At 40.7% G+C, this 12,316-nt stretch overlaps 1 protein-coding gene across 3 annotated transcripts in view; it reads right to left on the bottom strand.

Annotated features, from left to right (window-relative positions):
- Window positions 1-6,449: 6,449 nt before the first annotated feature.
- Window positions 6,450-12,316, bottom strand: part of Ppa2 (inorganic pyrophosphatase 2) — a 67,704-nt gene continuing 61,837 nt past the window's right edge. For 2 of the 3 annotated variants that reach the window (XM_060392671.1, XM_060392670.1), the window contains 3 exons: window positions 10,929-10,998; window positions 8,043-8,082; window positions 6,450-6,825 (listed from right to left, as the gene is read on the bottom strand). In XM_060392671.1, coding sequence (XP_060248654.1) covers window positions 6,788-6,825; window positions 8,043-8,082; window positions 10,929-10,998 — 148 coding nt within the window. In that variant the 3' untranslated portion in view covers window positions 6,450-6,787. The remainder of the gene's footprint in view (window positions 6,826-8,042; window positions 8,083-10,928; window positions 10,999-12,316) is intronic. The other variant, XM_060392672.1, reaches the window with a different exon arrangement.

Consider the following 12,316-nt stretch of genomic DNA (forward strand, 5'->3'; position numbering starts at 1 on the left):
TCAGATACTGTGTTTATAAGTATGTCATGATTTTTTTTTGTCATGTTCACCTCCGTTATTGAACTGAAAACCAACTCCAAACACCTATATGCTCTCAGTAATAAATTGCCAAAGGTTTTCATGGAATGGGCAAGTGGGCAGAATGAATGAATCTGCCATAGAGTGTTGGGTTAATACCAGTCTCAGCTCCCACATCCCTGTTTTCTCTGGAATGCAGCCTGTTTTAAAGCTTTCATTCCGTTTGCTCAGGAGCGATAAGCTAATCTGTTGCATCTCTGATGTATACCATGGGAAGATATCCACACAAACATATGTTAAAATACTGACTTTTTAAAAAAGTATTCCTCCATTTGCTTAAACTACCAACACACTATTACACCTCACTGCAACTCAGGATCCACACCCAGTTTCGTTGTCCAATATATGTATTAGGGGAAAGAGAGACACAGATTTGCATGCATCTATTTTCTTTTCCAGTACAGGGTCCTGGGAGCCATGGCAAGCAATCCTCAGATGAGCAAAGGGCCTGCTACCAGACCAAGACAGAAAACTAATGTTAGTCCCATCACCACAAGTTGCTGAACCAATCGCAAATTACTTTCTTCCCACTGAAAATGTTAAAACACAAAATATTTTTGGATTTGCATTGAATCTTTAAACTCACAATCACAATTACAGGAGCTATTACCAAACTGGCTCACAGTAAAAGTCAAATTTTGTGTGAGAGCCTGCCAAGAAATTCTCATCACAGAAAGGAGTTGCCAAAGGAAGAATATCATTTCATCCTAAAACTATCAATGTTTTCAAATGGCTTTCAGTAGGACGGAGACTAGTAGCAAGAATTAGAGAATGAGGAATGGTATGTGTCTTGAACCCCCGCTGCTTTTAAGCTTAGCTCCTGCCTCAGCCTGCCTCAGTCAGAAAACAGGAAGTCCCATTTGGGTTCAGCATACCCTGTTTCAAGCCAGTTCTATCCTTGGCTGAGTGGCTCTAGACAACCAACCTTTGTGCATTCTTTATTTCTCTTCATACAGACAAAATTCCTGTTTAAAAAAGTTCCATATCCCAAGTCCTCCTTCAGATTTAGAAAAGCAACTACAAGAGCTGGGCCTAGTGGCACATGCCTATCCAATATTTAAGTGAAGGCAGGAGGGTTAAAAATAAAAAATAAAAAATAAAAAATCAAGGTCATATGCAGCCACTTAGTGAATTCAAGACCAACTTGGGCTACATGATAACCTGCTTCCAAAAACCAAACAGAAATGGCAACTCAGAGTCTACAGCTGCTGGACCTTTGCATGTATGTGCATGAACTCCCATGCATGCGAGGGTGCTTGGCAGCACGAGGAAGATTCTCCAATACCACAAACCTTAATGTTAACACATTCTCGAGACAATACTGATATCGCTCTGACTCTCGTGGGTAAGACATGGTTTTGAAAGGTGGAGAGAGTAAGGATCGAAAAAGGAAACTGTGCTCTGTGAACCAAGAGCTCTAAAATCTTCCCAAGCAGAACTTTTTAAAGTATTTCTGCAAATGGAACAAAGATATCGGAGGAATGACATTTGATATTGTGGGAAAGAAAGGGGAAAGTGACTTTTCTGTGAGAAAAACATTTGTGAAGTAGAGTAGCTCGGAATGAGTAGCTCTAAGTAGAAGAGATGTTCTTTAGGAGTATTTTCTGTGAGAATCTGTCAGCTGAGCTATGTCTATTAGATCCACATGGATTGTTTCTCTCCCATGCTCTTTCACTCTGTTATTATTAGTGTGCCATCCACTCTCTTTAGGTTACTCCTGGTCTATCAGTGTGCTGCTCATGTTACTTCTGATCTGAAAATCTCCTTCCAAGGTCAGGAGGTCACATTTTAAACATGGAAGCTATTATTGGTAATTAGACAAAAAAAGAAAAAACAAAAACAAAAAACAAACAAACAAACAAAAAAAAACCAAAAAATACCCCAACTCACTAAGGAAGCCATTCTGGAAGAGGAATGTTGGCCTTGGAGCCTGGAGTCTATTTTTATTGTCACGTATTGTGTGTTTATTTTTGTCTCATCTTGTACAAAAGGCAGCAGAAAACATGTGACGATCTGAGGCTTGGATGTGAGCTTTTGTTCCCAGGAGCATGAGAGAAATCCTGTGTGAGAACTCTGAATAGCCTGTGGGTCCTGGGTAACCAAATAAATGCTGGTCGCCAGGCTTTGTGGCAAGCATCTAGAGCCATCGTGCCAGCCCTTTACCAGTTGCTTTAAGTTAGCTTGTTTTAATGTGAATGGATTCCATCCCTGGAGTCAGGAAGCTCATTAACCTTCAGATACAGTATTAAATATTGTGTTTCTTTCCTCCCCCCCCAACCCCCCCCCCCCGTAGCCTTTTCCTCACCTAAGATCCTACTCAACCTTGCAACCTGGGTTAAAATCCTTTCTGAACGATCTCCTTTGCTGTGGAGCCTAAGGGAAAGGGCCGAACACCTACCTGTCGACAGTCAAGACAGTTGCAGTGTCCTCATTCTTCACATATCCCTTGGACCTCCTTAATACAACCTAGAACATCGTTTTGCTTGCACCATTAGTAGTTCCTGCTACCCATTCCTGGTTTTCCTCTGGGGGACTCTAGTCTAGTTTTCGGATCAGCAGCAGCTGAAGTAGCAGCATGAGACACTACGAAGGTACATTAGGTGGTCTTGGTGTCCGCAGCTGGAGCTCTGTTCCACGGCCGTCACTAGAAGCTTTGGGAACCTCTTACACAGCAACGGGGAGGAGCGGTGTCCGCTCTGCACAGAGCAGTGTGGGTCTGACAGGGCGGGGCAGCCCGCTCACTTGACTTGCTGGCTTCCCAGTGGGCTTGGCTGGCTTTGTCTGCTTGAAGTGGACAGACACTGGGACATGAGCTTGGGAGGCAACTCAAGGAGGGTGATCTCTGATATCAAGTACAGGGCCAGAGCTGCACATCTGCTCCCCAATGTTTGAGGCTTTAGCTAATTAAGACTATTTAGCATTCCTTGATGTCTTATTTCAAAATTGTTCCCATCTATTTTATTTTTAATTAATTAACTGAGCCATCTCCTCAGCCCCCCCCCCTTTTTTTTCGTTCTTCCAGAGCTGAGGACCAAACCCAGGGCCTTGGGCTTGCTAGGCAAGTGCTCTACCACTGAGCTAAATCCCCAAACCTAGAGTTTTCATTTGAAGGTGAGACTTGGATCTAGTATTCAGATCTTAAAAGAAATCACAGAAATCAATAAAGGCATTAAAGATCTAATAAAGAAGCCGGCAAAGAAAGTACATTGAGAAAATTTAATCTATTACGAACAGTACTAATAAAATGAAGGTGATTCTGACCGGGAGCTGCACAGACCTCCCTGCCAATCTTCAGTATATACCTTCCACAGACACTGATAGGAAGATGGAGATCACAGAGGCTAAACAGAACTTGAAGATTGGATTCGCTGTGTAATAACATGATAGTGTAAGGCAAAGGCTTAAGCTCGCTCTGACCTAGCTCAGAATTCCTTTCTGAGGATAAATCAATGTAATTAATGAACACGCTGGCTGCTAAAGGTGTCCATGGTAAGGGTGAACACTTCTGTCTTCAGTAGAACAATAGTGCTAGCAGCAGCAAGCATGAAATAGCCATGAGTAGGAAAAACGAAGCAGAAGCTGGTAAAATCTTCAGTTTCGGTTGAAGTAAGTTTAAGGAAAATGAATCTTGAATAGAGATCCTTCTGGTTCACTCTATTCATAGGAACTACTTTTGGGTATTACTTAACAGCCCACCAGGGGTCAAATTTTGTTTTCTAATCTGGGCAGTTTTTTGTTTTTTTTTTAAACAATGATGCACTCTATTTCCCGATGTTTTTCCTTTTTAAGTACTAAGTATAAAATGTTCTCAATTTAATTGCACCACAGGACTGGGCTTGAGAAGATTATATTAGACAATTTGGAAGACATTCTAAAATAATTACAAAAGACCAACTCAACAAAATCCAATTGTCACCAAAATAATGACCAGGTTTGGGGTGGCAGCTCAGTGTCCACCCTTCACAGGGCAGAGAAGCCTGGGTTCACTCTCCATCTCCACCAGTGTGACAATGGGTTAATTCAGTTTTATGTATTATTTATGAAAAGGCGATCGCATACTGTGAAGCGAACTTAGATCACCGAAGTGTCACCTCTTGAGAAACTCTTGAGAAATAGCTGGCATTTGTACTGCCTGCCAGGGGAAGGGAAAGCAGGCATTTTCTCTGACCCACCTATGATATAACTAAGGCAAGAAGGCTTCTAAGACTGTTCAAAGCTTCAAGGGCAGCTTCCCAGCTACTTCTACCTTATTACGACTGTTGTAGCATTACGACCCGCCAACTGGCTAGCTGTTTAACCTCCCTTTACACTCTGGTGTATGCCTGTTCCCTCTTCCATTCTCCCACTTCAGGTTGCTGCTTCCGACCTCACCCAGCTCTGCCCATAAGTTCCATCCTCCTACTTCCTACCCCAGCTACTGGCGGTCAGCAATCAATCAGCAACCAACTCACAGCAGGACAACACTTGATACTGCTCTAAGAGGGCCTCTAGGCATGGGGTGTGTGGGTGTGTCTGACTGTCAAGCAGCTGAGGAGGTGTGGTAGGTCAAGTATTTACACATAGAAAGCTGGTGATGGGCCATGAAGTTACAATTCCAAAATCCTGCCAGCACTTAGCTTTCTCCTTACAATAAACAATTGACAATTTTAGCTTACAACTCTCAGGTCACACTCTTATCAGCGAGGTAGGTCAGGGCAGAAACAAAAGTCAGGAGCCGAAGCAGAGGCCATCAAGGAGTGCTACTTAATGGCTCACACCCAAGGCCAGTTCAGCTTTCTTTTTTATACTACTCAGGTCCACCTTTCAGGGGTAGCACTGCCTGGGTGGGCTGTCACCCCTTACCTCACTCCCACAAACTACCCCAATGCACCACAGGCAATCTGATGGAGGCATCTTCTGAATTAAGGTTCTTCTTCCCACAGAATTCTAGTTAGTGTCAAGCTGACAACAAACAAAAACCAAACAGGACAGTCAGTGCAGTATTAAGAATATGTTCTTCCCTTGTTCTCTTTGTTGTCCCTCAAAGACATATTCCCAAAGATTTCAGGAAATCCTTCCTGAGGCTGGGGAGACTGAGTTGGTAAGGTGCTTGCTCTGTGAGCATAAGGACCCGAGTTCCATCTCCAGCACCCGGCATGCTATTATGTGAATATAATCCCAGGACCGGGGAGGCAGAGACAGGAGGCTCCCTGAGGCTCCATGGCCAGGCACCCTAACCAAATCAGTGAATTTTGGATCCCAGCAACAGATCCTGTCTCCAAGAAAATGATGACTAGTGCCTGGGAAGGAATGAGGTTGTCCCCTACACACATGCATAGAAATATTACACTGTCTCTATCTTCATGTGTAAGAAAGAGATGCTACAAACTTTGCATTTGTTGTGAGGGAGTGCCCTATATAACAGGCTGGGAAAATAAAATCTATGTGCTATACGGTTTGAGAGTCAATAGTTCTAATCCTGGCTGTGAAATTTAATAGCTGTGTGATGTTGGGCAAGCTACAAAGTTATCTCAGGGCTTCAAGTACCAAGTGGGCAAAATCTACTTTATTGGGATGTATGCACCATGTTGCTCTCCAAAATAATTCCTGATGCACCAAAGATGCTCAGCAAGTGAGCAAAAGTATTATAACAGTGTTTTTCCAACCACAAAATATACTAGTGAGTGCAATGCTCATGAGACCAGTAGAAAGAAAAAGGAGAAAAATCTATGGCTAGTGCTGTAGACAGGGTAACACAGTCATGGGAATGTGAGAGTGCTTGTGTACCGAGGAGTAGGTATGGCAGAAAATGAATTTCCGGAGAAAATCAGAGTTTAGTTTTTATTCTCAGGAATATAAGAGCTACTGAACATATTTTGAGAAAAACCAAGGAAATAACTGTTTGGAGATATGAAGGATGAGATTGGAGCAAAGCTAGAAGTGGCATGAGCATAAAACTGAGCTAGAGCAATGTGAACAAGGCAGAGGCCCATGGAAGAGAAGGGGGGGCAATGAGGTGGGGGCAGTGAATGTGTATAAAAGAGTACAGAGGACATCCATGAATAAAGTGGAGTCAGTATGTTTTTAAGGAGGAATGTAATTCTGGACAAAAAGGATCAAGGGCATTTAAAGTGATGTCCAAGCAGAGTTCTTTCTCTGTGGACTGAAAATCTCCATGGAGATGAGAACTAAAATTGGAGGGATGGAGTGAAAAGCTGGAAGGGGTAAGGGACTCTAAAACAGTAAATTAGAGGAAAGAGCCTTAATGCATGTTACACATCTATACAGAAAATGCTAAGAGATGACAGCTTGGTTAAAAAAAACAACAACCCCAAAACAACTCTTTATCAGTGATGGACTTGAAAAGAGACAAGATATGAAAACAGTAGCAATACTGATAAAAAAATTTATTCATAAATTTGTGATTTTGACATTTAACCAATTAGACACCAAAGCAAATGAAATCATTAGCCAAAAAATGCCTTTAGATTCTGCTATGAAATTAAGTGAAATCTTTTTTCTTTTATCAATAAATATCTAAGAGGGAGAAGTTCTGTATATCAGTGTTTATTTACAAGTTTATTTTTAAAAAGTTTTAGAACAATGATGTTTTGAAAGGAAGTCATCAAATGGTCATCAGCTTGTTTGGCAAGAGCACTGAGGGAAAAGGAACCTCAGGGATCCTCAGAGGAAAGTTGAAGTCTTGATGTAGAAGCCTCCAGTGTCCCCCTCACTTGCCAAGGAAGTGCCATGTCTCTTCTGTTGAAACTGTGGGGAGGTGGAAGGAATGTATAGGGACAGAGGGAGGAAGAATAGGGCATGTTTAATTTACAGCTGTAGGCTCTCTCCACTTACAATGAGCTACTGCCTCCAGGACTCCTCTGTGATCAGTTCACTCAAGCTTCATATAAAACCACATTGGAGAGTCTAGAACCTCACAGTATTTTCTGGCCGCCCTTAGAAAAACCTTTCTGCTGTAAAATTTGATTGTTCACAAAATACCCAAAGGTGATGTATTGCAAAGAAAACCTGACTGGCCAGCAGATGAGGACTTTCTTTCCCATGGAATCCTGTCTAGGGACACCCTCCCTCCTAAATATCTCACACTGGACACAGTAAATTGTTTTCATTTTTCCTCCAATTTCATTAAATTGAATATCCTAAAATTTTATATTAAAAGGCCAAAAGCCTTGTCATATTTTGAAAGATACATGGTATGTTTATATGCTTACATTTTGAAATTGTTATTGAAGAATACTTTTACTTGCTTCTCAAACAGCTTCAAGTCAAGATAACTAAGGATATGGAACTTAATTTTAACCCTATGACATGTTTTTGTTTTAAGACTTTCAGTTAAAATAAATGGCTTGTTAAATACCTAGATATAACAAAATAAATCTTTTATATTTGTGTTTCTGGAGTTGTCTTAAATTTATCTGAACTGGCTGGAATTTCTCATTACTTCACTCACATGCACAGAGCCATGGAATGAGAGCCATCTTGTGAGTACGCCACACACAGCAGCACACTACAGGAGCAACAAGAAGGCCTGAGCAAGCCAGATGGAGGCTGCTTAATCACCATGTCATCAAACCAGCTAGCCTCAAAATAACAGTTGTGCTCATTTGCTGAAATTAGGGCAAGTAATATTTTATCACAGCAATTTAATGACAATGTAAAAATCTATTATATTTAATTATCTATCTATCTATCTATCTATCTATCTATCTATCTATCTATCTATCTATCTATCTATTCATCCATGTCTGTCTCCACTACTGTAAATAAATTTGTATATTTTTCTCTCAAGAACAGTAACAAAGCCAGTGGGATGGCTTAGGGTGAAGGTACCTGCTGCGAAGCCTGAGGACTGAGTTCTACCCCCAGAGATTATGGTGGAAGGACAAAAGTAACTCCCAAGAGTACACTCACTCCCCCTCTCCTTCTTAAAGCGACAAGTAACTTTTAACAGATGCATACTGTACCTTCTAGATTGCTTGCTTTACACATTGAATGTGTCGGGGCCTAAAAGATAAGAACAGGAAAGAATTAATATATTTCATACTTATAAATGGTATGTGCACCCAGAAATATTTCTCATGAGATTATAGAATACAATTGACTCTAATTTCAAAAAAGTAAAGATTTCTTCTGCTTTATTGGGCTGCTCATTCTTTCTAAGAAACAAGCCCCAGATGTTGAATCAAATAAAAGAAAGCATGCTCAGAAATCCTTTCTTTCTGTCAGTAACCCAAGAAGCTCACTGAGCACCCTACCCTGGAGCTGAGTCCGTGATGAGATTCTCCTTCACACCACACTCAACGTCAACCCCCAGGAACCTGTAGGCAGCCTGCACTGTCACCTGCACCCACATCCAACTTGGTATGTTTCCCATCTCCTTCCCCAAGCAAGGTTCCTGATCCATCACAGCTGGATCCCTAATGCATTCCCTCAGGTCATACATGCTCTGGTTAATTTTCCTTGAAATATACAGAGGAAGAAGAGCAGGCACAGAGGAAGAAGAGCAGGCACAGAGGATGATCACTATTATTGCATGCAGACACACACACACACACACACACACACACACACACATCATACTTAACTAGGCTGGTTTTGAGGGTGGCAGGTTAAAACAAGTGTAAGAGAGTGCACCGACCACATATCTGACATTGTTGGAATTTTTCAAGTTGTACATTACATTTTACACAAAGTCTCTGGAAAATTCACTGGTTAAATCTTCTGTCTAAAATTAACATCTGTTTCTAATTAGTACTGCCAGACGTTTCAGAGAAAATGGATGATACAAAAATATAAAATAATCGGGCAATTTCTTGTTAGCCTAAAAAGCATTGCAAAAAAGGAACAAGTAAGTTATCTCTTAAAACATGTATTATGGCACTATGTAAAACAAAAACAAAAACCCCAAAATCCTCAAGAATGTAATTTCTCCAGTTAGGACAGGTTTCTTGACTGGTTAACTATATTTAGAACACACAAACCCCTCTCTAGCAAAGAACAGACATTATGGGAAGCCAGATAATGACATTCAGAGTTTTGTCACAGTTAAGAAACATCTTTTTCACATTAGAGAAGAGGATGATATTTAAATTTAAGAGTGACAACCATGGTTTAATGAAAAGCATCAGATATTTAACTCTTCGGTATTGGCAATAGTTTTCTGATTTTTTAATTGAAATTTTTTTCATAAAATATATTTTGATAATGGTTTCTGTGAATTCCCTTCAGATCCTCCTTGCCCACCCAATTCCACACCTTCTTCCTGACCAGATTTTTAAAGATGCAAGTACAATATTGTATAAGTATGGTCTATTTCCCTAATTTTATCAGCTGACACAGTTTCAAATTTTTCGTGTCTGGTCTTGTAGCACATGCATTGGTATCTCTATATCTAGAGGGACAAATTCAGATTAATGAGTTAGAAGCATCTTCAGTCTCAGGAAGAATTCCTCGGTGTTCTTCTGGGTGATATGAACAATCTATACTGCCAAGGATGAGGATGGGGCCTCTCCTTTCCCACAGACTTGAAAACATCTGGTATTATCAGACTTTTAAACCTCTGGCAATCTGACTACTATGAAACTGCACAGTATCTTGCTAATTTTTGATTTTGTGAGACATAGTTTCACCCCCTACCACAGGCCACCTTGGAACTCAGTACGTTGCTCGAGTTAGTCCTAAACTAGCAGCAATTCTCAGGGTCCCAGCTGCTGAGACACAGGCATCCTTTTCTAACTGTAAAGTTCTTCCTTTACACGTGTTCCACCAGGCTCCCCTACATGCCCCTCTCCTGCAAGGTGGTCCCAGACCACTGCTACTGACTACAGTTCCCGCTCTCTTGCTCAACTATATCCCCTCTCCCTGCTTATTTTTCATCATGGTATCTGTTGTCTAATGAAAGACTATTTTGCATCTACAGTTATTATTTATTAAAATTATAACTATGTAAATATATGTGAATATACAGTTATATTTATTAAAATGTAACTTTCAAAAGGACACAAATTTTTGTATCTTTTTTAGTATGCACTCTACCACTGATAAATTATCACAGAGCAGGCTGTAATTGAATAGCTGAGGAATTAGTAGTGAGCAAAACCCAACAAATTAAAAGCAGCCATAGTGAACAAATAACATTTAGGAACATTTTAGTCATTCATTAAAGACCTAAATTTATGAGTTTCTAGCTCATAATTAGTTAAAAGCAAGCCCTTAATTTATGAGGGGGATTTTTAAGCCTGGGATCTCTGTTTAAATACATTTTATACACCTAATTATCCAAATATTAATGTTCTTATTTAGTGTTCTCTAAGAACTATTATTATTATTAATTATATTATCAATAAATAATATTAAGAAATCCAGTTGCCTTCATGCAGCATTATCATTAAGGCCAAGAGCTCCAAGGCATCCAGAGAAGCAAAGCTTATGACATAAGTGATATACACAGAAATGACAAGGAGGCCTTTTAGGTATTTCAGTGTCTTGAGCCAGAATGAACCTGCTCTAAGAAGACAATGTGAGGGACAACTCACTGGGATGGAAGAGGACAGAGAAGTGCTCACAGATGGCAGTGAACTGGGAACTTAAGGACAACCTGAACCCACACTTCAAAAATGAGACTAGGAGGTCTTAACAGCTTCTGACTTAAACTGCCTAGTTTTCTTTTTTTTTTTCCTTTAAATGCTGACTTCAATAGCATTATTTCATCTTTTTTACTCATTATATGGTAATATGGTAAAAGGTTTTTTTCGCAAAGGGTTTAATGTGTTTCACTGCTGGATATTTGAGATCCTCTGTGAGTAATCTCATGATTACATGATTAGACACCTTGTACACTGGCTGCTTACCGATTCAACCAATGATCTTGCTTCCTCTGGAGTGCATCGGAAAGGGCTATCACACACGTACACATTTACACTGCAGAAGACAAGAGAATGTTAGTGACTACAGCCAAAAATGAGCGATTGCAGAAAGAAAGCCAACCTCAAACACTCTTCAATGGGCCACCTGACGTCAGCCAATGAACAAAGCACAGAACAAGTGCAGATCGGGACAACTAAAGCTAGTGTACAGAATAATACGTAACACCACGCTCTCCACAATGAAAAACAAGCTTCAAATGATATAATGTGAAGATAATTTCTTGGTGTAAACATAAACATCATGACTACTTTTTTTATTTTCTTTTTTTTCTTTATTAATTACACTTTATTCACTTTGTATCCCCCCTGTGGTTCCCTCCCTCCTCCTGTCCCAATCCCTCCCTTCTTCCACCCTCTGCATGCATCCCCCTCCCCAAGTCCACTGATAGGGGAGGTCTTCTTTTCCTTCCTTCTGACCCTAGTCAATTAGGTCTCATCAGGAGTGGCTGCATTGTCTTCTTCTGTGGCCTGGTAATGCTGCTTCCCCCTCAGGGGGAGGTAATTAAAGAGCAGGCCAATCAGTTCATGTCAGAGACAGTCCCTGTTCCTATTACAATGGAACCCACTTGGATACTGAACTGCCATGGGCTACATCTGGGAGGGGTTCTAGGTTATCTCCATGCATAGTCCTTGGTTGGAATATCAGTATCAGGAAAGACTCCTGTGCTCAGATTTTTTTGGTTCTGTTGCTCTCCTTGTGGAGTTCCTGTCCTCTCCAGATCTTACTGTTTCCCACTTCTTTCCTAAGATTCCCTGCACTCTGCCCAAAGGTTGCCCATAAGTCTCTGCATCTACATTGATAGTCTGCAGAGCAGGGCTTTTCAGAGGTCCTCTGTGTCAGGCTCCTGTCTTGTTCCTTCTTTTCTCCTTCTGATGTCCAGCCTCTTTGCCTTTCTGGATAGGAATTGAGCATTTTAGCTAATCAAGAGTCCTCCCTCTTGATTAGTTTCTTTAGGTGTACAGATTTTAGTAGGTTTATCCTATATTATATGTCTATATGAGTGAGTATATACCATGTGTGTCTTTCTGCTTCTGGGACAGCTCACTCAGGATGATCTTTTCCAGATCCCACCATTTACCTCCAAATTTCATGATTCCCTTGTTTTTTTTATTGCTGAGTAATATTCCATTGTGTAGATATACCACAATTTGTGCATCCATTCCTCCACTGAGGGGCATCTGGGCTGTTTCCAGCTTCTGGCTATTACAAATTTGCTAGTTGAGCAAATGTCCTTATTGTGTACTTGAGACTCTTTTGGGTATATGCCTAGGAGTGGTATAGCTGGATTTTGAGGAAGCACTATTCCTAGTTG

Source organism: Meriones unguiculatus, chromosome 10 (assembly GCF_030254825.1).
Source record: "Meriones unguiculatus strain TT.TT164.6M chromosome 10, Bangor_MerUng_6.1, whole genome shotgun sequence".
NCBI lineage: Eukaryota > Metazoa > Chordata > Mammalia > Rodentia > Muridae > Meriones > Meriones unguiculatus.